At 38.5% G+C, this 26,610-nt stretch overlaps 1 protein-coding gene across 1 annotated transcript in view; it reads right to left on the reverse strand.

The window, feature by feature from the left end:
* The window catches only part of LOC117403056 (RAC-gamma serine/threonine-protein kinase), a 173,051-nt gene extending 147,907 nt beyond the window's left edge, over positions 1 to 25,144 (reverse strand). The window contains exons 1-2 of the mRNA XM_034004929.3: positions 24,741 to 25,144; positions 1,574 to 1,756 (exon numbers count right to left, since the gene is read on the reverse strand). Coding sequence (XP_033860820.1) covers positions 1,574 to 1,619 — 46 coding nt within the window. The 5' untranslated portion in view covers positions 1,620 to 1,756; positions 24,741 to 25,144. The remainder of the gene's footprint in view (positions 1 to 1,573; positions 1,757 to 24,740) is intronic.
* Between the last annotated feature and the right edge of the window lie 1,466 nt (positions 25,145 to 26,610).

A 26,610-nucleotide genomic window follows, 5' to 3' on the forward strand; every position in this document is an offset into this window, starting at 1 on the left:
ACATTTTAAACAAATCACAGTATCATGTATTGTCACCTTATTCACCCTAATAACTACAAAGAGCATGTCATGTTACAGGGAAAGAATGTGAGAGAGAGAGAGAGAGAGAGAGAGAGAGAGAGAGAGAGAGAGAGAGAGAGAGAGAGAGACTGACTATCAAACCATATCTTGGTGTAGAAATGGAATATAAGGAACATCTCAAACAGCTGTATTGTAGGGTAGGTCAGAGTGGGCTTGCCATTCAATCTTTCCATTTTCAAACAGGCTTGCAGTACTACTTCCCCACTCTGAAAGCATCACCGAGGTATTTCATTCCAGGCATGGGAATCACCAGTACAATTACAATACTGGTGTCCAGTACATGTAACCTAACAGGTAAGAGCTAAATCAATGGGACATCAAAAAAATATAAACTTTGCTGGGGCAAATGATGTGCTAGTAAGGGGCTGGATGGGCTAAAAAGCCTCTGCTCATTCCCAATATTGTTACGTTCTGTATAATACTGTAGTTCCAATGTGCAAAGGTAGATGACTAGGAACGGATGCTTGGGCCTGTGAAATCTAATCTAAAACAAATCCAATTTCCAAACAGAGCCAATACCAGCAGGTACATGTTGATGCATTCATCAAAAACAGGTATATAGATCTAGGTATGTAGTCTATAATAAAGCCCTACCTTGCTGTTCCCAAATGAATCCACATTGATGTTGAGTTGTGAATATTTACTATTAAACATTTTGGGCTATCAATGTAGCCTGCTAACCTACCTTCAAACCTTCAGATATATTCATCTCAAAAACTATAAATGTTCTTCACAACTAAAACAGACGAACACTTTCACAATTTACTGAGAAAGTAATGAGATTGCAGCATTCGTCAGGATATCCCAGTTCCAATCCAGGCTATTCATTTTACCATCATCGCTGCTTACTCTAGCTCACATGCTCTGGTTTTAAAAGGACACCAGTCATCACACACAACACCAACACACACAGACGCTACAGTACGAAGCTTAATAAATCTCGGTGCCTTCAAGGTCTGCATGGCTCAGCCCCAATTGTTTTAAAGTGTAAATCTCAGAAACCTTGAGTGCATTACTGCAAAATGCATATCCTGCTTTGTTTTGCCAAGTTTCTGCAAAGATAGCCAACACACCCAGCTACTAATAAAAAGGAGGGAAATTAGCTTAAAAGAAGGAATGTCATAGGACATCATTATATGGCTATGGATATGAATTTTCTGGAACTGCCACTACATCTATAAAAAAAAAAAGAAAAAAAATAGAATACAAACTTTCTGCTACACATATACAAATAATACTATTAATGTTTAAGATTGATTCACATATTGTTATAATGGTATAAGTAAACAAGGGTTCAGGGTTAAACTGCACCACACAATCCTACAGCACTCCTCCTTGTACGTCTTACATTGTAAAAGAAGAATGATCTTTGTATACTATAAAATACATCCACTAAGTTTACTTACACTGCAACAAAAGGGTAGAGAGCTAGACACACACACACATATACAGTAATAGACAGCAGCCAGGTAACATCTGTTTCAGGACTTACCCCTTTTCTGCACCCAGCCTTCCTTAACAATGGTAACATCGCTCATTTTGGCTCCCCTCTGAGCCCCGAGCTCAGAGAAATGCTCCTCTGCGGACAACCAGCTCTGCTTCTCAGGCTCTCTCCTCCCTCTCTTTTTTTTTCTTGATCTCTGCGGCCCTTCCCACTCTCCAGAAGTGACTCAGCCTGGAAGGAAGTATCAGAGAAAGAATGTGAATTTTTTTTTTTTGTAATTCTTACACACCAAGATGACAAACAGCAAAGTTATAAGCAACCCTCTTTTTAAAAAAAAAAAAAAAAAAAACAGTAAATGCCAATTTAAATGAACAAAATGAATGAAACAATTAACTCATTTACACACTTATTGTGCAGTTTTGTAATGGCGATGAGCAAGGCCTGTGCCAAGTTTAAGAAAAAAAAAATATATTATATAGTTATTATAAACTAGTTGTAAAAATTAGTTTGTTGCTTGTGTAATGAAGATCGCCTGGTTGCTAATCGGCCTGATTGAAGGCGGCCTGTCTGTGAGAGAAGTTGCAAGGAGAATGGATGTTCTGCTTCAACAATCAGCAGACTAGTCCAGAGAAAACAGGAAACCGGCTCTGTGAGGGACAGGCCATGTCCTGGAAGGCAGAGGGTCACCACACTGGCCCAGGACCATTAGGCTGACTGTTACGTTGTTCAAGCCAACCAGTGGGGTGGAATCTCCTTTAACAAAAGAACGCTTTTGGTGCAGGCTGAGGGCAACCTTACTGCTCAGCGATACATTGACGAAGTCCTTGAGGCAACAGTTTTTCCGTTCCTGCAAGCCAATCTGGAAGTGTCGTTTTTCCAGCTGGACAATGCAAGACCGCACAATGCTAGGATTACAATTGCTCGACTTAAGGAAAACAATGTCGAGGTCTTGCCGTGGACAGCTTTTTGTCCTGACCCGAGTCCAATAGAACATCTGTGGGACCAAAACACCAGTGCCATCCACAGGAGACAACCGCGACCAGCCAACCTTCGCCAGCTGGCTGCAGCTGCACCGGAAGAGTGGCAGAACAGCAGTCTATCCAGAGGCTTATCAGGTCTATGCGTTAACACTGCCAGGGTTGTGTTAATACTGAGGGAGGTCACACCCGATACTAACTTGGTAATGTTTTCATTTTGACAGCGTGGCACGTTTCATACTGAAATCTTAGCATGATTCTTTGATCTGTATTTTTGTTTACATTTTCTGTGATTTTGTTTGATATCTATGTTTAAAATATTTGATTAAATCCATTAGACCCTAGTGTTGCGTTTCTGTTGTGCATCAATATATATTTAGCCTCCCCACTTATTAAAGTCAGGAGCCGCTACTGCCATATTGGTTTAAAAGCCGGTATAACTTCGATGACAAAATACTTTGAAAATTCCACCAATAACAAGTGAAAACTGTCTCTGATCCTTTCTCCATACCACCCAAGGGCAACTTGCATCTTAAAATAAAAGGCTTAATTGTGGTTCTCCAGGTAACAAAACCAACGGTGTTTAGCCCAGTAAGTCAATAGAGGAACCTTAAGGAAACATATAAGTTACAGGACAGGAGTAATTATTTGGAGAATTAAATAATTATAGTAAACTGTAAAAAAAAAATTCACTGTTAGGTTATGGAGTGTACTGATGCGAATGGGAATGAATGTGCATACCGATTGTGTGACTAAACTAAATTTTATTGATTGAGGGCAGCTTACATACAGAGTGTTGTAAACAAGGAAGGAGAATGGTTATTACCAGATAAAGTGCAGTGATCACTTGTTCCTGTATTATGGCATGTTGCCAATAGATATCGCTTGTTAGGGGACACAAATGCCTGTAGAGAGCAGCAACCTTTCAGCCGTAAGTATCTGCAACTAGCATGACGGGCCAGATGGAAGGTTCCCACGCGCCAGATTTGGCCCGCAGGCCGTCAATTGAAGAACCCTGCCCTATAGTTTATACTCGCATTTTTAACCTGCATGCTTTCTTGAAAGGGTCGTTTAACTTAAGTAAATTGCACCAGAGTTACTATGCAATGCACTTTCAAATGAGGATAAGTAATAGAGCATCTTGGCTGTAAAGATTTTACAACCAGTGGTGTAGTTGAGCCTGAACGCGCCGAGACGTAGTTCCGCTACTTTTTTCTATAGGCAGAAAAAAAAAATGAATGTAGTGTAAAATTAAATTGTCCAGAACTGTCGGCAGATAGTCTTTAAATAAATTAAAAAACAATTCTAATTGTACCGATACAGTTCTTAAATTAGTGACGAATAAAAAAATAACTGAGCGTTTGTGCGATTCATAATTTTAATTAATGTAGAACTCCAGAGAAGACGGGGGGGGGGGGGGGGGACATGATATACTATACAGGGCATCCATCGTGGTGATTGTAACTCTGCACTGGTGAAGACCTCATGAATCGCAAGGATAAAAAAAACAAACAAACAAAAAAACAAACATGCATGATAAAATTAAAATAGCCAAAATATAACCAAACCACGAAAGACAAGACTTACCCGCTAGATGACTTCAAAATAAGCCAATCTGAGGGAGTAGCCTAAAGTCGCATGCATTACCTATTAAATGTTACCTCGAGTTCAATGTACAAATAAAATGTGAATTTGTATAATCTATATTTTAATTGGTGTTCCAGTACTTTAAGATTTAGGACTACACCACTGTTCAAAATCCTCGCATGCTAACCACGTGAGGGGCTGTCACGTCAGCGTACTGTATGTGCTGAGGGAAGTTTAAATTATTATCAGCTTGAGCTGCATTTAGATCAACTTTATCTGCTTCAAATACAGTGCCCTCCATAAGAATTGGGACAGTGAAGTCAAAATTGCTATTATTGCTGTACACTCAAGCAATATGAAAATACGATTAAAAGATGAATATGAGGCAAAAGTACAGAATGTCACCTTTTATTTCTGGCTGTTTCAACACATATATGTTTTACCAACTAGAGAGGTCCCATCATGAAGACCTTTGAAAAAGTAGAAAGCAACATATCCAAATGATATCTAATTTTAAAATGTCTTTCCATAGCATTAGTACAGTGTCCAACTGAACAGCCATAATAATTGCCCTATATGTTTACCTATATAACTACACTAAATTTCACATTTTTTTACTGTTGAATAGGTACAGCAAAGAGTCAGACCTAAACCAAAACAAAACAGATTGAATTTATCATTGTATAAATCTGCATGAAAACCAAAAACAATCTACAGTACCACTAATATGCTATCCAAACAACTGCTAATAACTGCCTAGGGTAGTTAAGAAAATATTCACACAGATCATGAGGCAGGGACATCATTGTCTCTATGTAAGGATCTGCACTATACAATATTTATTTTCATGTGGTCACAAATCATTTGTATGGTACAGTATAAATAGAGACCTTTGTTTTCACTTTATACTGATCTTTACAGAAAAATTCCCAGAGTTTTACAAAAACTTATTTTTTTTTACTGATTTTCACCAGAATTTTGTGCATAAAAATAGATGATTAGGCTATATTAAGAAAATACAATACATTACATTAGCTATACTTATGTTAATAATAAATTAGGCTGCGTGTGTATGCAAAGCTGTCTGCTTAGAGTAAGGCAATGTAGTGGAAGCTACACACACAGCGCCACACACGTGCGTGTCGGTGCTGCTTCTGGCATCCTCAGTGTCCCGCCTGGCTCAGCTGAAAACAATAAAACAGTAAAACAATAAAATAAAACAAAATATGGTTTATTTTATATATATATATATATATACACACAGTACTGTGCAAAAGTTTTAGGCAGGTTTAAAAAAATGCTGTAAAGTAAGAATGTTTTCAAAAATAGACATGTTAATAGATTATATTTATCAATTAACTAAATGCAAAGTGAGTGAACAGAAGAAAAATCTAAATCAAATCCATATTTGGTGTGACCACCCTTTGCCTTCAAAACAGCATCAATTCTTCTAGGTACACTTGCAAAAAGTCAGGGATTTTGTAGGCATATAGTCAGGTGTATGATTAAACAATTATACCAAACAGGTGCTAATGATCATCAATTCAATATGTAGGTTGAAACACAATCATTAACTGAAACAGAAACAGCTGTGTAGGAGGAATAAAACTGGGTGAGGAACAGCCAAACTCAGTTAACAAGGTGAGGTTGCTGAAGACAGTTTACTGTCAAAAGTCATACACCATGGCAAGACTGAGCACAGCAACAAGACACAAGGTAGTTATACTGCATCAGCAAGGTCTCTCCCAGGCAGAAATTTCAAGGCAGACAGGGGTTTCCAGATGTGCTGTCCAAGCTCTTTTGAAGAAACACAAAGAAACGGGCAACATTGAGGACCGTAGACGCAGTGGTCGGCCAAGGAAACTTACTGCAGCAGATGAAAGACACAACATGCTTACTTCCCTTCGCAATCGGAAGATGTCCAGCAGTGGGACAACAGCAAAAAACAAAAATAAATATACACTTAAGATTTGTGTGTTGGACACGTGCCATTAACAAAATGCCGTGAAAACAAAGACAATAATTTTAATGAAGGGCTGTAATGCAGCAAAAAACTAAATAATTAAACAAAAAATGAAGTGAAAAGGTTACCGTATCAAGCTGAAAAGAGATTTCTTTGTGAACTCCAATAAGCCAAAGTTATCTTTTGACAGTCAAGTCGTAGAGTGCCTAAATAAAGTTTTGAGTCAACACGAACAGATTTATTTCGTCTGTTGCATCTTCTTAGCAGCCACAACTATTAGATAATGAGCTGATAATATCTATTCAGCCAAAGAAGCATGCATGTCGGTAATTTAAGATGCTACCATAATGAAAAACAGTATGTAGCTGAGTTTTGGACTAAAGCAGGGTCAGCTGTTGCAGGGAAAACTAAGTTTATTTCTCAGACTGACCATTTTAAGATGAAAGCAGAACGCATAGAAATAATTGGGACTGTAATTTGGAAGTGTATTGCTGGGAAAAAAAACTAAACATTTAGGGAATTAAAAATCAAATGCACTGCATATTCACTCAATCTAGCTCTCAGATTGTGCCATTGAATATCTAAAATGTATTGAAATGTGCTTGCTGTGGTGTATTTAACATCATAAACAGTAAAAGGAACTTGGTGCAATTTCATCTGGTTTTTACTGAAAAATAAATGGTAACATGTAATCATAAGAGCTGTCCGTGTTACATGCTGTCGGATCAGAACTTCACTAACACTGAGCACGGGAGCTGCAGCATGCTATTTCCCCCATACACAATTAAGGTGCGGTCACCAATTCTATACACATTTTCAGCCAGTCTTGTTGTACTGCAGGAGCCTTGATGCTCAAAGTCAATTTTTCTTCTTGTTAATCTTGCCTTGTTGTTAGCAGTGCTGAAATAAAGTTCCTTCATTGCACTAATGGAGTACTTTGTCAGACAGTACACACAGACCACTACTAGTCTAGCACATGCTTAAACCATGCAAAAAATTTTATCCCTTTTTTCAAAAACTTCCAACTGGGAAACCTCCCTCCCGCACACTCCCCCTCAGCACTACCCGTCTCAATAAGATGGGTACCCCCTACTACTGTGGAAGTGCCGCATACTTTAAAACTAATTGAAACCCATGCCTGCTTCCATAATGTTTAACAAAAACCTAAAATAGTCGCAGTTTCATAGTCTGGCCAAATACTGACCATGAAAAAGAAGGTCTTGCTGACTGACCAGTTTGTTTAGGTAGTTTTAGTGTCAGAACACAAGCTTCCAACCCACTTGAAATCTTCCTGACACTGTGTGACTGCGAGTCTTCTGCTACCGCACTTCTTATTAACAATGCTGTCAGGTTTTTGGTATCCTCAGGATGCAAATCATTTTCTTTCTAGATTGAACTTTTATTGATTAAAACATACAGAGCTTTCTTCAACATCAGTAAGGTAACAACCTTGAAATACAATAAAAAAAAAAAAAATTACTTTGAGGTTTGTGCAATTACTATTTTTTATTATCTTTTCACATGGACAAAAATGTACATCTTTGCTGTTTTATATCTTAGTAACTCAGTTTGTTACATAGTAGTTACATAGGTTTCGAACTGTGCACTTAAAATATAAATTGTTTTAAACTACTACAGTATTTAAACTACTACAGTATTTATTATCATAACACTGAAACTAAAAACAATATTGTTATTGCTTACAGATGCAATAAAAACACCTCCTACCCCTAACTTACTGTCAGTGATAGTGACTTCCCTAAGCTCATGTATAGTCTAGTTCACTTAGAAATATTTGCAACTAAAATAATCTCATGATAAAAAAAACAACAAACATTTTAAAGCTAAATACAAACAGGAAAAGATTATTAGACCACCTTCAGTATAGGGCTTCTATGTTTAAAATGCATTTCAAAGTGTTGAGCTATTGCTAAAGTAAATGCAATTATTTAATGAGAGCGCTGTGTAAAATTCTAAACCAAACCAACAGTGCCAATGAATGGCAAACTACACTATACCTCCTTGTGTGTAAATAGTGATGAAGCTCCAACGCTGTGAAAAGCAACTGAAAATTGAATTCCAGCTTGACATATTTCATTTCTGTTGTGTAACACTGACACAGCAAACTTATGGTAGCACTGCGAAGAAAAATGATTTGATCTCAATTTATTTATGTAACCATGAGAGAACCCTTGAGATCTTCATCTAATTTCTAAAGGGGTTCCAAGGCAAAATCACAGCACAGATTACTATTAACTGGATAGTACGGATCATAACTATAGACTATGTTGTTTTTTTGTTTTTTTTTAGAATAATCCTGTATAACAGCTAAATTGATTTTGGCTAACATGGGTTGTGGGTTAAATACAGTATGTAGCAGACTAAATACGGCCAGACAAGTATACTCATTGGACTGTCTTCGATGCAGTTAAGAGGGCTTGGGGGCACAAGACTTAAATGTGAATGCTCAGGTTTGAATCTAGATAAGAGCACAAGTCTGAACCTAACCCAGTGGACAACAACATTCACAGAACAGGCAGTCTCTGATAAACACAAGACTAAAAAGCAGAAATATATGTTCAGATCAGAACCAAGGTACATTTCTAGAACATCCTATTCAATGACATTGCCCCTCATCTTTCACGAGAACTATAATTTCAAAAACATTAAGACATGTATTTTTCCCTATGGGCAAATCACAGGCAAATTGCCCCCACCATGGTAAACGTGTTACATGACCAACTTGCCAACAGTGGATCCATAGTGTAAGAAAGGCAACTAGGAGGGAAGACAGTGTAAATCTTACAAGGGGCCGGACCAAATCAAACCCCGATCGCTCTTGCAATAGAGTGTTTATGCCATAATATCGCTAGTTAACATATCGCATTTTCTTCATCATGAAACCAAAACTAGCCATTTCCAATCCGCAAAATGGGCAGAGAGAAGTTTCGCAGGAGTAGGAGGGACTGCCAAAAGCAACATGAAAACGGCTGTTGACCAATCCCCAGCTGGTATTTGTGACATTTTGAAGGGGCGGAAACAAGGCGGTAACATGCGAAAAGGCAGGCGAAGACAGTCAAGGCATAAAAAAAATTAAATAAAAATCTGTGTTGTACTACTGTTTAGTTTGAATATCAGTGAATGAATGCCATTACATACAACTACTACTAAAAATAATACAAAAATAAGTTTAATAATAATAATAATAATAATAACAACAATGATCTGCTTTTATTTTTAGTGTGTAAATTATTAAAAAATCCGGACGTGAGTTTGAAAGAAAAAACACACGCACACACACACACACACACACACACACACACGCACACTCACACACTTGGCAATTACCTCGTTTCCACGACGTCTGCAGCATCGTGCTGCATTGTTCAGTCACCGTTATGAAAGCGTGCCACATTCTTTTCATGATTTTTGTAAAAATCCATACCGTGCCCTGGCTTGTGTCAGCACTTTGCAATGCCAGCATCCTCATACCCGACTGGCACGGTGCTGGCCAGAGCCCTGTTGTGCACAAGGCTGTATAGTAACTGCACAAGAATGAAGATTAATAAATAAATAAACAAATCATGGCTAACAAAGAAACTCTGTGCGAGTATTATAAAATTAAAATGCTTTTTAAATTCTATAAAAAAAAAAAAAAAACTTGGAGGTGAATAGAACATCCAAAAACCAACGTAACACTGTCGCCAGGATCAGTACCGGTACATATTATATACAATAAGAAGTCGAATTAAATGCTATCCAGTGCGGTGAAAAAGTTGATTGCAAATTTTTTAGAATTTTTTTTTTTTTTAAACAGGCAGAGACGGGTAGTTGTATTTTATTATTATTATTATTATTATTATTATTATTATTATTATTATTATTATTTCTTCTGTCGAAAACCCAAAGCAAATTTAAAAACTTCATCTTGATGCTTCTGAGATGACTAGGCTACCTTTATAGGTATTACGTAATTTTGTTATCTACACGGATTTATATGTTTCAAGGGGACCGCTTGGCATGCTGACACGGTATAGCCAAAATGTGCTCCCTTGTACTGGAACGGTGGGCTTGTTCTTGCATGCCAAGAATTTGGGCTTCATAATTTTTCTGTGTAGGCCAACATGTTGAAATACTTTATGAGTAACCAAAATGTTTAAAACTAAAAGTTAATATCTTTAAAGCGGTTAAAACATTCATACATTCTTTATTAGTATTCTAGTTTGTTTACATTTGTTAGCCTTGCGTTTGATCGAAGTTCAATGTAATGGAAAAGCTTCACCATCACTGAAAGAGACACCGCTTCAAGCAAACCTCTCTGCGAGTAGAAAAGTTTATTGTTTGTATGTATTAAAAAAATAATATGTATTGTTTTATTATACATTTAACTCGAACTGTGGCAAACAAACAAAAAAAAAAAGTAGATGTGACAGGGATAGCTGAGTGGTGACATCAGTCCAGAGAGACACACAGACAGGTACTGCAGGTGTAAAGGCGCTGCGGCACTGTTTTATTTTCAAATACAAAAATAAAATAAAAGGTTTTAACAAAAAAAAAAACTGCTCACAGAGCAAAATAAAAAAAGATAAACAAAAACAAGTCACAAAATAATACAATCAGGCTGGGCAGTAGCCTTCATTGGTCCTACTTATTTTTATCTTTGATTTTTACCCTCCTCTCTCGCTCGCTCCTCCGACACCCACACCCCGAGTGCAGAGAGCTGAAGGCTTTTATGCAGGTGACCATCTCCCGATTAGCAACAAATTAATTAATTCGGGAGATGGCCACCATCTTAATTATACACTGGCAGAGGATGAGCTGCCTAATCTCACCTCTGCCAGAAACAAAACAATAACAAAGCACATGGCTTTCGCCGTCATTATATACAAATAAATAAATCATAATACAAACACAAAATAATAAACTGCACAGAGGCGGAGGGGTACCCCATTCTAAAATAAATAAACAATACATTTCTTTTAAATACCATAAAATAAAAACAATACTTTAACAGCAGGGCTTTGCCCTGCCCCCTTTTATGTACAGGGCTCCTCGCCCTGTCACAGTAGGCTAAATAAGTCTTGTGCGTGTTTTGTTTAAGGCTGCAACAAACACAACATATATTATGATAATAATAGGAATAATACATATACTAATATTTGATACTATAAATTATTAATTTTAAATTATTCCGTGTGTGTTGTGTGCAAGTGTTCGATATATGAGGTCAGTGGAGCGTCTTGAGGCATGTCCTGTTTTTTTTTTTTTTTTGCAAATATCAGGATGTTTAGTGTTATTTTTAGTACTATTTGCTTAATACGCGATAGCTTTCGACAAGTTCGAAGTTGACTATAAAATCCGGTCCTGCGAAAGTCTTGCGATGTGATTTATAGGTGGAATTGAGTAAATTTGGTTGGGCGATTGCAAACCACTCCCCCTTCTCAACCCACTTGTAGTCAACAAGTGATAGCTGCTTTTTGAAGGGCGTAAAAGGGCTTGTTTTGGTTCCACAAGATTTCTCTTTGAATTTTTCTTGTGTTTTGTTACCGCGAATGCTTTCGTATCCTCGTTTGCTATGCTAACTTTGATTTGGTCCGGCCCAAGGTTAGAAATTAAAACTGAACTTGCTCAGTAAAAAAGACTGATCGGTTCTGCCTTATTTCTTATTTCTTGATTCAAGCACAGTAATCAGCCTGACATTTTTCGTCCCAGGTCCAAGCACCAGCTCAGTAGGATGAGAGGACACATTCAAGGTTTTTTAAAATAGACACTTTCACTAGCTCCCTTTCTCATCCGCACCCCTAAGAGGGCACATTCTGTTGTAAAGCTAAATATATCCCTTCTAAGGAAGGAAAACCAGTTCTGTTATCCTGTCAACTAACCACTTGCACATATTCTGTATGTACTGTCACTAAGCACCAGACACATTAGGAACACTTTCCCTATATCCATCCACAGACATACATACAAAGAGAGACTGACTGCACGATAAATAGGCTGCAAGAGTCTGCAAACATATTTCCAACACACCTAGTGTAATATGAATGAGTTTGGGTGCCTGAAGAACAAATAAAGATACAAATATCATAAAATAAGCTAGCAGTAATCAGTAGTCTGTAAAAATCAAACTGTCCTTTATTTTCCTATTTCAAATGGTAACTGTACAGTGTATATATGGGAGGGGTAGTGGAATACTTTTATTTTTTTTTATTTACATTACTTTAGTTTTAGTTTCAAATACAATGTTATACTTAAAACTACTGTATCTTATACAGTAGTTCACATGGTCTGATTGAAGCTAGACGATTGTAGTATTTTTGAAGAACACATTGTGATTAGGTACCAGGAAGCAGCAGCAACTTTTCATCTTTTGAGGTGTCTATGAAATAAATATCTTCATATTCCAAATTAAACTTCAACTGAAGAAGGGTAAACACGAAGAAGAAGAAGAAGAAGAAGAAGAAGAAGAAGAAGAAGAAATCAAATTAATATAAAAACCTTGAGTAGCACCCCTTAAATTTGAACAGTTGGCCACAATTCATCAATATTATGATTATAAGGGCAGTGAATGTGCTGTACATAAAATCTTGTTAATTAGGGCAGCCTTGAACTTGGAAGACATATACAGTGCCATGATAAAGTATTTGACCCATCTGATTTTCTGCATTTTTGCACATTTTTCACATTGTATTTGGTCAGATTTTTTTTGTGGGTTGTAGTAGTATATAGAGTGAGTCTGAGAGAAAAAATGACACCAAAGTTTGGTGCTTCTTTCATTTGTTTGGTGTGCAAGGTAATCAAACATGCCATCTTCAGGTTTGAAAAAGTTATTTCCCCCCCCTAGTTAACTCAACCCAATTAAAGGGATAATTAGGGTCAGCTGTTTGAGTACTTTGGTTAACAACCAGGCCTGATTTGGGCCTGCCCAATATAAATCTGACTAACTTTGGCCCTTACCATCAGGGTGAAGTTGTCAGCACACAGGTTATAGAGGCACATCATGCCACGAACAAAAGAAATTCCTCCAGAAAAAAGTTGTTGATGCCTATCAGTCTGGAAAGGGTTACAAAGCCATTTCTAAGGCTCTGGGGCTCCACCAAACCACAGTCAGAGCCATATTGTCCAAATGGAGAAAGTTTGGGACAGTAGTGAATCTTCCCAGGGGTGGCCATCCTGCCAAAATCTCTCCAAGAGCAAGGCGTAAAATCGTCCAGGAAGTCACAAAGAACCCTAGAACAACATCCAGGGATCTGCAGGCCTCTCTCGCCTCGGCTAAGGTCAGTGTTCATGACTCCACCATCAGAAAGACACTGAGCAAAAATGGGATTCATGGCAGAATAGCAAGGCGGAAACCATTGCTCACTAAGAAGAACCTGAATGCTCGTCTCAAGTTTGCCAAAAAGCACCTGGATGATCCTCAGTACAACAATGTTCTATGGACAGATGAGTCAAAAGTGGAACTTTTTGGCCGACATGGGCCCTGTTATGTCTGGCGAAAACCAAACACTGCATTCCACAGTAAGAACCTCATACCAACGGTCAAGCATGGTGGTGGTAGTGTCATGGTTTGGGGATGCTTTGCTGCATCAGGACCTGGACGCCTTGCCATCATTGAAGGAACCATGAATTCTGTTCTGTATCAGAGAATTCTACAGGAGAATGTCAGGCCATCCGTCTGTGAGCTGAAGCTGAAGCACAGCTGGGTCATGCAGCAAGACAATGATCCGAAACACACAAGCAAGTCTACATCAGAATGGTTGAAGAACCAAGAAATGTAAAGTTTTGGAATGGCCTAATCAAAGTCCAGACCTAAACCCCATTGAGATGTTGTGGCAGGACCTGAAACAAGCAGTTCATGCTCGAAAACCCACAAATGTCACAGAGTTGAAGCAGTTTTGCATGGAGGAGTGGGCCAAAATTGAGACTAATCAATAACTACAGGAAGCGTTTGGTTGCAGTTATTGCTGCTAAAGGTGGCGTAACAAGTTATTTAAAGGGGCGATTACTTTTTCACACAGGGGCATTGGGTGTTGCATAACTTTCTTTAATAAATAAATGAAATATGTATTACATTTTTGTGTTATTTGTTCGCTCAGGGTCCCTTTTATCTAATATTAGGTTTTGGTTGAAGATCTGATAACATTCAGCATCAAAAATATGCAAAAATGCAGAAAATCAGGCAGGGGGCAAATACTTTTTCACGGCACTGTATAACACACATTTTCAGATTGGAAACACAGTAGTTGCATACTCTACTATGATATGTGTGCTATTAAAGCCACATTTCAATCTACCACCTCAACTGAAAGTGATCAGAAATCAGTCTGGTTAATTTTCTTTAGCATTAGAAAAAATAAATGGGTCTCTGTCATATGGCAGTTAGTTTGTCAATTTGTTTGACAATTCGTGAATTTGTCAATTTATTTGTCAATTTGTTTGTCAATTTGTTTGTCAATTCGTGAATTGGTCAATTTGTCCAGCAATTCGTCCATAAATGTGTCAATTCATACAGTAATTCATAAACGTATTTGTTAATTGATCTAATAATTCATTAATTAATTTGTTAATTCATTAATACGAAAGGCTGTACGGACCTGCAAAAAAACACTGCAACCTCAGTAAAGCCAATGGGAGCACACACTAATATTTTAATCAAAGAAAATCCAGCCTCACTCAAAACTGCTTCAGCCAATAATATTTAGAAGGGCGTTTCAGAAGATATTCTATTTAACAAGATACTCGCCTCCACTGATTTTCAATGGAGACTTCAGTCTCACTGCGCGCAAAACATTGTGGTATATAGTTAGAAAAAAAAATTATATGGAGAGTTAATGCAGGCGTACGAAATGTTGCTGGGGCAGCAGTGTGGAGTAGTGGTTAGGGCTCTGGACTCTTGACCGGAGGGTCGTGGGTTCAATCCCAGGTGGGGGACACTGCTGCTGTACCCTTGAGCAAGGTACTTTACCTAGATTGCTCCAGTAAAAACCCAACTGTATAAATGGGTAATTGTATGTAAAAATAATGTGATATCTTGTAACAATTGTAAGTCGACCTGGATAAGGGCGTCTGTTAAGAAATAAATAATAATAATAATAATAATAATAATATTAATAATAAAAGGGGTCGATTTATCATCCTTTACCTTGCTGGGATAAGCCACAGCTGGAATTGCATTGGAGCATTTTACAGCACTTAGGAACAGCCCTGGATTTCATTAACCACCTATCCATGGTCATCCTGCAACTAACCCTAAAAATGGATGAAATCTAGGGTGATCAAATGAATCCCAAAGTGTAAAACTGGCATGGATTAGAATGAATATATGATCGATATGCCCCTTCTCCCCTCTGCAATAAAGGAACATTGAAATGGTTCCAATCAGTTATGTTTACTTCCTCTGCACCTTAGGCCTGTCCCACCCCTGCCCCAGTCTACCGTGTGATTAATCTTTAGCCTAGGGGTGTCGAAAATACGGCCCGCAGGCCAATTTTTGGAGGCCCGCCCATTAGTTTCTAAAATTGCTTTGATGTACTGTACCGTTTTGGAATTCTTCTTTAAAGCAACCGCCTCTTTAATATAACATGCATATTCAACGTGTGCAGTCTGCACTGTGTGAGTGACATTCCCATTAAGCCAATTACAGCTCACAGAGGTAGTAAAAATAGCCAACCAAATGGCGCACAGGGTGCGTTTGCTACATGTAACGGCACACCATTTTGATTAGGATAGCAAAGCAAAGGCTTGTTTAAACTGTATTTCTTTTACTTTGTATAAAATCAGTTGCCATAAAGTAGTTTGAGATGTCACGGAAGCGAAATGGTGTAGACGGAGCACAGAAGTTTCCAAAATCGTTGGATAGAATTTGACGGCAAGATGTCTGATTTGCAGTACAACGGTTGCAGTTATGAAGGACAAGAACATACAACAGCATTATGACAGACTGCACAAAGCAAAGTATTATTTGCTGACAATGACAAAGATGAAAGAAGCTATGGAGTCTCAACAAAACATTTTTTCTGAAAATGAGAAGTACTGTGGAGGCCAGTTTTATTGCTAGCAAAGAGACTGCATGTGCTGCCAAACTGTTTTCAGATGGCGAATTTGTTAAAAGGTGCATGCTTAAAACAGCCAATGGGTCATTCTGTGTCAACTCAACCAAAGCTTCCCACCCAAAGATTTAGATTTTGCTTATATTTTGTGTAGTGGAAGATACAGCTCAGGTATGAAACCAGGCCAATAAAAATTATTTTTAGAATGTCAGTAGCCCTATGACTGCTTCTGTACAGATAGCCAGGTAGGTCTTCTGTAAATTAAGTACCTGCTTTAGTATTTCTGGGTTGCTGGGGGCCTTAAAATTGATAAATTGTCCTATTGTCAAATTCCTGGGTGATTTTTTTAAGTGCATGTTCCTTCTAAGGTAGAAGAGAGATATCACTTTCAAATTTCTTAGGTGTGCTCATAATTTAGCCGACTTTCTGTGTGCAGCTCTGCTACTGTCTACCTATGTACTTTACTGTCTCACTTAATGACCCCACAAAAATGCTTCAGGATAAAAGTATCAAAAATGCCCCTATCTTTGAAGGGCTAAAACCCCTTGTGGGATACGAATTAAGAAACTGACCTTTGGTGGCCTTACAGATGAGGACTTGAAGGACTTGTCGTTAAATAATTGACTTGGTAATCTGTCTCCTTCACAGTTTAATAAATATACAAACATGAACAACACACATTAATGTTGTTTTGGGTTATATTGTACAATATTAGCAAATAGTTTGAGTTTAAACCAAGAGAAACCATAAAACATATATAAACAAATACTTCCATAAAACTAAAACCTTAAAATATGTATAATCTTTATATGCAAGTGGTTTATCATAGGCCTACAGAGGTACTGTTGACCTCTTATTTCATCTTTGTTGCCATCTTTAAAAATGGATTCTTGCAAAGTTCTGAAACAAGCATTCATGGGTTATAGATGAGCGTTTTAAGGACTGGTGAAATCATGCAATTTTCAGATATCTAAATTACAAGCACAACTGTGTGTGACACAATGTTCTTGAAATCCGACTTAAAATAATATAGGCACAACAGATATCTGTTTTATGACATGTTTTTGAATGAGTCTTGTGATGGATTGTGACTTGCTGTCAACTGATTAAAGTCTTTATATAGTGGTGGTGCCCCACCTGGACAGAGAATTATTAAACTGTGAAGGAGACTGATAACCAAGTCAATTATTTCACCACAAGTCCTTCAGACGCTCATCTATAACCTCGAAATTTTGTTGACTTCAATTTGTGCCGAGAGATTCAAGAGTTACATAGATTAATTTGATGATGACAACTACAAGCACTGCAGTGAAAAACAAGCACACTTTTTAAAATAATTTGATTGTCAACTTCCAGTCTCATCGAAACATGTTTCAGTTATTTGCAAACCTATTTATCTTTAATGTGACAATAGCCCCGCCAGATCTTCAAATGGAGCTGACTGGTTTTCAGTGTAAACAGCATCTCAAGGATGAATTCAACAAAGTGCCACAGCAAGATTTCTACCAGTATGTTCCAGTCAACGAGTTCCCCAAATTGTCAGAACTTTTTCGCCAAATCCTGAGTTTAATTGGAAGCACTTAGATTTGCAAGCAACTCTTCAAACAAATCAAAACATAGATCAGGGCTTAAAGATGAACAGTTGGCTGCTGCGTTGCGAGTGGTCACAGCCAGATATCAAGACACACTGGTGCGAGAAAATAATTGTCTGGACAGAAGTCATAAAAAGAGTTTACTAAATCGCATTTTCAGCACCTGACAGTATTAGGCCCTGTCCACACTACATAACCGATCTCGAGAACCGTACTCGAAACCGCTCCAATTAATCCAGCTCAAAGCGTCCACACCGAAGTACCTTTCATGTTTAGTCAGGCTTAATGCGTCCACACACCATTAGAATAGTTCAGTTACAATTCCCAGCATCGCCACGAACCGTGGAAATTAATACGATAGTATCCCACCATGCACTGTATTTTATTTTAAAATAATGTGTTATGCCCCATATTAACAGAGGTCCATATTGCATAAATGAAATGCAACAAGTATTGCGGAAAAAGTAAATCCGAACACACACACACACACACAAGTAGGGCTTGAAGTTTTCAGGTTTTATTTTTAATCAGGTGAAGTCCCTTTAAACAAATTGAGCTTATTCTGTTTTATAATTAAACTCAGAAAATGCTGTTAATTACAAAACAATCCTTGTTTTTACCTTCATATCTTGCCTGAGCCTAATTCTGGTCCTCTTAATTTTATTTCAAACAGAGCTGACACATTACGTAATTTGTTCATCTCCGATCCTACTTTTAACTTGCATTTCATTTTTGCAATCGCCTAATTTAACATTGTGTTTTTGTTATTTTCCCCACTAGTTTAACAGAGATGTCCTGGCAGATTTTTTGAAGCATAAAAATGAATACCTAGTGCGGAGTGTACACTGATAGCAAGTCCTTCAGGCGCCTGCTCTTAGTATTTCGCCAAACATACCACAAAGCATTTTGGGATATTGGAGGATACATAAAAACATGTAGTTTGGTATTACAGCATCCACACTTCTGATAAGCCGCACTACCTGATGCGATCTAATTAGAACCGGACTCGAGACTACCTCCTGAGGTGGTCTCGAGTCCGGTTCTCGAGTACGGTATTAAATGCTGCGTAGTGTGGACGCAAACCATATTTAGCACTATTAAGCCGGCTTAAATGCAACTAATACGGTTTAAAGGCATTGTGTGGACAGGGCCTTAGACACTTGGAGGTAGATGTACTAAAGTGTTGCACCTGTCGCAAACGAGCCCGAAGTCAAAGGTGAAATGTACTGAACATGTGCAATGCTGTTAGCGACTTTTTAGGGAATGCTTTGCGACAGTAGTTTTTCTTTGTGGTTCAACCTTAGATGAATATGTAATTATGGGGGTTCCTGCATAAATTCGCAAAAAGGGGGTGGAGATAGTGCAGATGAGGGTTCTCTATTATAATGAGATGTACTAAACTGCCGACAACTGCGACACTTACAACTGCATCAATTTGTTCAGAACTTTTGAAAGCACGTTTTAAACAATCGCAATTGTTGTTGGCATTTCCCAGTCCGCTTTTTTTCCGCCTTTGGGGGAAGTGGTTACAGTGTAAATTTTAGGCCTGAGTGACATCCCGTTCATGAGATACAGCTCATCAAAGTTGACCCATTTTGGACCCCCAACTCCTCCTCTCCTCTCTTCTCCCTTTCCATGGTCATAACTTCCTCCATAATTAATACAGAAAGGTAGTTTTGGTGTCGTTTTAAAGCTCTCGACTAGCGCTATCCTTGCATTCTATGGAAGGTTCTGTGAAGTGTAAGATAAAAAAAGTTGTGTGATTCTGTGACCTTTGACCTCACCCAGGTCAAATCGCGTAACCTTGGATTTTTGTCAGTGTTTGATAGATTGTAGCCTATACCCTTACCTACATTTCCTGCAAGTTTCATTTTGTGCCTGCCGTTGGTTGAGGCACAGCACAGAGTTGAATGCAGTGTCAGGTGAATCTTCTAAGTGAAGTGATTACACACCTAATACAATTAAACGAAAATATTTAGTTGTAATCAAATATACTCACCTGTTAAATTGAAGCTGCAGTGAACTGGTGCATCTGTAACAGATTCATGTTAATTAATTAAGCAATTTGGCCTATTAACATTTGACTAAAGTGTAGCACAGGTGAATTAAATTAATTAATCTAAGGTGTCCTTAAACCTGGTCCTCTTCCAAAAAACATTTATATATTACACTTTCTTGACATTAAAATGTTTAACATTCTTGACATTAAATGTTTGTAGCTAAAATTCTTGCAGTTTTGCAGGCTTCACAGGAAGAGAAGGGATGCCTATCGGATCCAAATCCAAAAATTGGGGGGGGGCACACCAACATTGCTCAAATGGTAAAATTGTTCTACAAGATGGAAGATGTTACTGGACTCATGGCTGGAAAGAAAGATTTTGTTTCTGTTTACAATAAAGAGTCGGGAAGGAGGGAGCACCAACAAAAACAGGCTACTGTTTCTTGAAATTACAGCATCCTGACATAAGATTGGCTTCTCCAAATTTGCAGAGCTGAAACCAAAGGAGTGTGTGTTGGCAGGCAGTAGCGGTACACATGCTGTGTGTGTCTGCACAACACACCAGAATGTAAAGCTGGTGTTCATTTGTTCTAAGCTTCCACTACTGAGTGTCAGTACAAAAGTGCCTTTGAATCACTATCACCATTGCTTATCTTATGTCATGTGTTCCCCACCTAACGTCGATTTCCACTTAGGAAAATGTGAAAATTGTCCATCACTTGAAGATTTCAAGAATCATCTACAAATGCTCTTTCAAGATAGCCTGGTGGACGCAGTGGAGTATCAGAAGTGGACTACAACTGACAGATCCACCCTTCAGACAATCAATGAACCTGTTGATCAGTTCATACAGACTTTCACAAGTCTTCTCCAACATCTTTGTCGACATGATTTCATCGCAAAGATGCAGACTGCATATTATCAACAGCTGAGGGATGAACTCCTTCAAGAAAATGAATTCCTAGTTGTTGGTGATTTTGTAGAAAACTTCACTTTCATCATGCAAGATGAAGCACAATCACATCATTGGAACAACTCTCAGGAAACCACACATTCTTTTGTTTTCTATTGGAGAGACAAAGATGGGAATTCTCAGCACATCTCATATGTTGCAATATCAGAATGCATGACTCATGACACAGTCGCTGTTTATCTCATTCAAGAGCATCTTTTAAGGTTCTTGGAGAACAAATTTGGGAGGCGCCAGGGAAAAATCTATTACTTTTCTGACGGGTGTGCAGTACAAGAACTGCAAAAATGTTCTCAACATTTGCCAGCACTTGGAAGATTTTGGCATGGAAGCACAGTGGAACTTCTTTGCAACAACTCATGGAAAAGGACCCTGAGAAACCATTAAACGAATGGCAACAAAAGCCAGTTTGCAGTGTCCACACCATGACCAGATCCAGACTCCACACCAATTGTACAGGTTTGCAAAAGACAACATTGGTGCTCTAGAAGTAGAATACTTCACGATAGCACAATGGCAAGCTGAGCAAGGTTTTCTGGAACAACAATTCCTCAAGGTAAGAACTGTGCCTGGCACACGGCATATCCACTTCTTTCAACCAGTTTCCAAAGCAAAAGTCCTTGTACCATAGTTTTCCCAGTCAACAAAACAAAGAGAAGAAACAATCACAGTCGAAGAGGATGCCCTACCATTTGACCATGTGGAAGGATATGTTACTGTTCAGTATGACAGTCACTGGTGGCCCGGGCTGATGGTGTCTGCTGATCAGAAGAAATGGGGGGTTGAAATTAACTTCCTGCACCCGAATGGACCAGCACGATCATTTGTTTCCCACGCCGTCAAATCAATTTATTGCAGACATGAGGGGTGTGCTGACATCAGTGGAGCCAACAACTGCAACAGGAAGGATATACACCCTGAGAGACAAGGAGATGGCCAAAGCATCAAAAGCCTTGACAGAGTGGCTACAAAGGAAAAGGGCAACTTAAGCATAGGTGAGTGGTAAATTGTGTTGCATGCAGAAATATAAGGACAGAGACCTGAAAATGAAATACCTACATTTCCACCACTTCTAGCAATACATTTCTTTTCCAGGCTCAGTGATTCATTGGATTTGAACAGTGGTAATTACAGCTCCTGGAGAAGCATCGCTTAAAATACCAAACATGCGCTGACAGAAGTTAAACGTGCACAATTCAGAATTCATTTATATTTAATTCACCTGTATTTGTTTGTTTTAGCCAATTGTGTAAATATGGTACCTTAGTTAATTCATTAATATATTAATAGCTGTTATAGCTGCACCAGTTCACTGCAGCTTCAATTTAACACAAGAGGAGAGTATACTCGATTGCAAATACATATTTTTGTTTAATTGTAATAGGTGTGTAATCACTTCACTTAGAAGAGTCACCTGACACGCTGCATTCAACTCTGTGCTGTGCCTTAACCAATGGCAGGGACAAAATAAAACTTGCAGGAAATGCAGATAAGGGTCTAGGCTACAATCTATCAAAAACTGACAAGGGGGTTCCTGAGTGGCACATCCAGTAAAGGCACTCCACATGGAGTGCAGGATGCGCACTATAGTCTGGACGTCGCGAGTTCGGGTCCAGGCTATTCCACAGCCGACCGTTGACGGGAGCCCCCAGAGGGTGGCGCACAATTGCCCGAGCGTCGCCCGGGGGGGGGGAGGGTTAGGTCAGCCAGGATGTCCTCGGCTCACCGCGCACCAGCAACCCCTGTAGTATGGCCGGGCGCCTGCGGGCTTGCCTGTAAGCTGCCCGAGAGCTGCGTTGTCCTCCGACGCTGTAGCTGTTGGGTGGCTGCATGGTGAGTCCACAGTGTGAAAAAAAGCGGTCGGCTGATGGCACACGCTTCGGAGGACAGCATGTGTTCGTCTTCGCCCTCCTGACAAAAATCCAAGGTTACGCGATTTGACCTGGGTGAGGTCAAAGGTCTCAGATTCACACAACTTGCTTATCTTACACCTCACAGAACCTTCCACAGAATGAGAAGATAGCGCTATTCAACAGCTTTAAAACAACACCAAAACTACCTTTCTGTGTCAATTATGGAGGAAGTTATGACCATGGAAAGGGAGGAGGGCAGGGGAGGAGGAGAGGAGAGGGTGGGGGTCCAAAATGGGTCAACTTTGATGAGCTGTATCTCATGAACAGGATGTCACTCAGGCCTAAAATTTACAGTGTAACCATTTATTCCAAAGACAATGCGTGCAAAAGTTTATCAAAATCAGAGAAGATCAAGTGAAAAATGGCAGTTTTTGATTGATTTCATATGGAATGACCCTTTGGCCAAAGCTGTAAGTTAGTCCTCATTATCGGTCTAACTTATTCCGCTTGTTCCGATCAGTTAAACCAATTCCAGGACCATCTGTTTGGTATGCTGGAATCAGAAATAAGTTAGTATAGATTTGCAGGATTTTCTAGTCAGCATTTTAGTCCACTTGATGTGGACTAAATCACTGGTATGCTCCAATTGACCCATGGTGTCCTTCAGATGTTAATAATAACAATAGTAATTATTATTATTATTATAATTATTATTATTATTATCATTATTATTATGATGATGATGATTATTATTATTATCAAACATATTCTCATTTGAATGTAAGTTATGCCTTGCCTTTTAACTATTATGCACATTGCGTTTTTGTTCTTGATTTCTATAAATAAAATGTTGATGCATCGATTATTGTTAATAAATGCTTTGAGATAATCGATTAAGAAATTAGGTTGCTGATTGCACCACTTATATTTACTCAGGAGGGCTTCAGGGATGTGTCGATAGGGGCATTTCTGTTAGCATTTATTGGCCTGTGTCTAACTGCATGGAACCATTCATTAAGAACTGTTAAAATTGAAATCTAAAATGAAAACTTTTCTAGCCATTTTCTAGATACAATATACTGCTAAATCTAGCCTGATGCAAGTTCATAATAACATACTGTATAGTATATAGGCTAGGTGTCTGGTGAAATACCATAAATAAACAAAACATGCAGGTCTGTCTGGCTAGCAGTTAGCCATTTGTTACATATTCAGAAAAAAATAAAGATTAATACCAGTACACCTTGGGCATAAAAAAGTGTCAAGGGGCAGAAATATGTAATGACCACAGCACCACAGAAATAAAAAATACATGGCAAACAATGTCGCAATAAAATGTTTTACTGCTTCAAACACGGCCTGCCTTGGATGTTGCTGCATGTTGTGTGTGTTAAAATGTCAAACAAACTTCAGCTTTATCACAAAATGATTTATGAGAACACCTGTTTAACTTAATAGGAAAAAGGAAAGGTCATACAAAAAAGTAATGTCATACAGTGTAACACAGACCAAGCACACATTGTGAGAATGGTTGTTTTCTAACACATTTACCAATTAACGTCAATAGCTTACAATAATAAATTAATATTGATTATAAAAAATATCTGGGGTGGGGGGTTGGGTCTGAACGAAAACGCGCCTCTGTTATAATTATACCTAATCCTGATCAGCAATCCAAGGATGAGGCTGCCTTGCTGTATGGCTGGAACAGATACAAACATCACAAGCAGTACTAAAACAAAAATATTACTGCATCATCTCTGCCATGAACAACCCCCCCAAAAGACTATGGCTACAAACGCAGACCGCCAGCCACCTCCACGGGAGCTACCCAACAAAAATAAATTATTCCCCGCAATGTGGCATTATGGCAACACCCCGTTTTTTTTTTGTTTTTTTTTTCACCTGCAGAAAGGGTATTGCAAAAACTATGGAATAGAGCCAGGCAGGACTATGCAGAGAAGCACTAGGCCAGAGCCGTAAAACTCCACCTCCTCCTCCCGTCTCCCAGTCTATCACAACCTCTTCTCCGCAGCATCTACACAGACAACCCAGTCTCCCATCCGCTGTCAACACTGTGCAACCCAGCCAGCGCCACAAACAAGGGAACTACGACAGCTGCATGAAGAAGGTGCATAACCGGGACAGACAGTACGCTTATTAATTGATAACAAATGATCTTGTACTGCATCATTATTGTGCTATTGTTTTGTATGTATTATTACCTGCACAGGCAGTGATGGGGAGACGAGTGGGTTCCCCCCTCGGCAGCCTCCGTAACGCTCGCGTCTTTCCTAAGCGAGAATAATAATATCGCAAACCCCAGCCACACACAAAAAAAAAACTCGAATGGTGGCGGTGGTGATGCTGCTGCTGCTGCTGCTTCTAATAATAATAAAGGGAAGCGGCTGCAGCTCCTCCTAGCCCCTGGCACCGCCGCTGTGCTGCTGCAGCTTGTTGTTGACTTTCAGGAAAACTCGTGACGTCACACCCAGCCACTTCTCGGACGGCTTTCCTCTCCCTCTCTCTCCTCTGCTGTCTATCGCTTGCGTGCTCGCTCAGCTCGGTCGGTTTTTCTCAGTGTATCTCTTCTCTCCCCCCTCTGTTGAGACAACCCTCGCGAGAGTCTGGCAGACGGGTGGGCTGTAGTGGGACAGGTTGGTTTTATTAGACTTGGTAGCCAAGCCCTTACAGGAGATATAATAAACTGCCAAGGTTAATGTACCCATCCCTGTACATTCGTTTCATCAATGAAACTATACTGCAGCTGTGCCCATTTGCCAATTTTTTTCTTACAGGTGTATTTAATTACAGAGACACTGGACACTGAGCTAAAACCTCAATTTTGGTGACGGGCTGTTGTGGGTTATATAAAGCCTGTGATAGATACCAACTTCATCTTAAGTTATTTCAGATCATATCTGAGGATGATAATAATATAATATTCATAAATGCTTGTGCCCTATTCATTAAAAAAACATACATTTTAAGGCCATGTTGAAATTACGATCTGTGATGTGTTTTTTATTATTATTTATCATTTTTTTCAGTATACAGTTTTAAGAAGATTCTTAGTTTATTGCTTTCAGGTCTGTTATACAGTACTTGTACTTCCTTGGCCATTTCACCTCACAAATCAAAGTATTTCCTGTTATTAATGAACCACAGCTGCTTTTTCTAATGACTTTGACCCCAGGTACATTGCTAAGGTGAAAATAATTTAGGAAGTACAAATATTACAGTCTACCAGATAGAATAATGTACACTGTACACCCAGGCTATAAAGGTTTTTGGTGACTTATAAATGTATCAGTGCCAAAAAAAAAATGGAATTACAGCAATATCTACAGCAGGATGTACTTGGTTTGTTATAATTATTATTATTTTTATTTTTTTTAGAGTTGATGAATTTCTCTAGTGTCTCTGGTTTTTCATATTCATATTGAAATTGTATACCGCTCATTGTTAAAACATTTTCTTGAATATGAAAACATTTTCTCTTCCTCCTCATAAATCAAAATAATTAGAAATCTCAATGTAATTTTGATCTGCTGATTTTAACAGCTGTTAAGAGTCAAACTTGGTGAAGATGCTTAATATCTTTATTGTCTTACAGGGTTTGTGCAAAAACTGTTAATAATAAGGCTGTAAACTCCTGTAGTTTATACAGTTTATACAAAATACTGGAGTTTGCTATTTTTTTGAATATAAATGTGGTATCCATACCCTGATCTAGTATTCATTAACGTAAAACGTAAAATGATATCCAAATACCCACACACCCCCTGCTTGGGTGAATCACTTCCTTGTGCTTCAACCCCATCAGTTGTAAAATTGTATGTGAGCTATAAATGAGAAATGGGTGCTTTGGAGCTTAAAGTAAAAAAAAAAAAAAAAGAAGCAATTCATAGCTAACAACAGTAAATACAATATTAAAATGATACAGTGTGTTTCATAAGTTTGTGAACGCAGATTTAATTAAATGCCGCCTGTTTCCTTATAGCTAACATACTCATTCCATAAATCTTAAGGGTTTTTTTACCTTATATGGCATCATATTTCATTTTTGCTATAGAGATGTTTATTTCAAAACTG

Source organism: Acipenser ruthenus, chromosome 5, assembly GCF_902713425.1.
Source record: "Acipenser ruthenus chromosome 5, fAciRut3.2 maternal haplotype, whole genome shotgun sequence".
NCBI lineage: Eukaryota > Metazoa > Chordata > Actinopteri > Acipenseriformes > Acipenseridae > Acipenser > Acipenser ruthenus.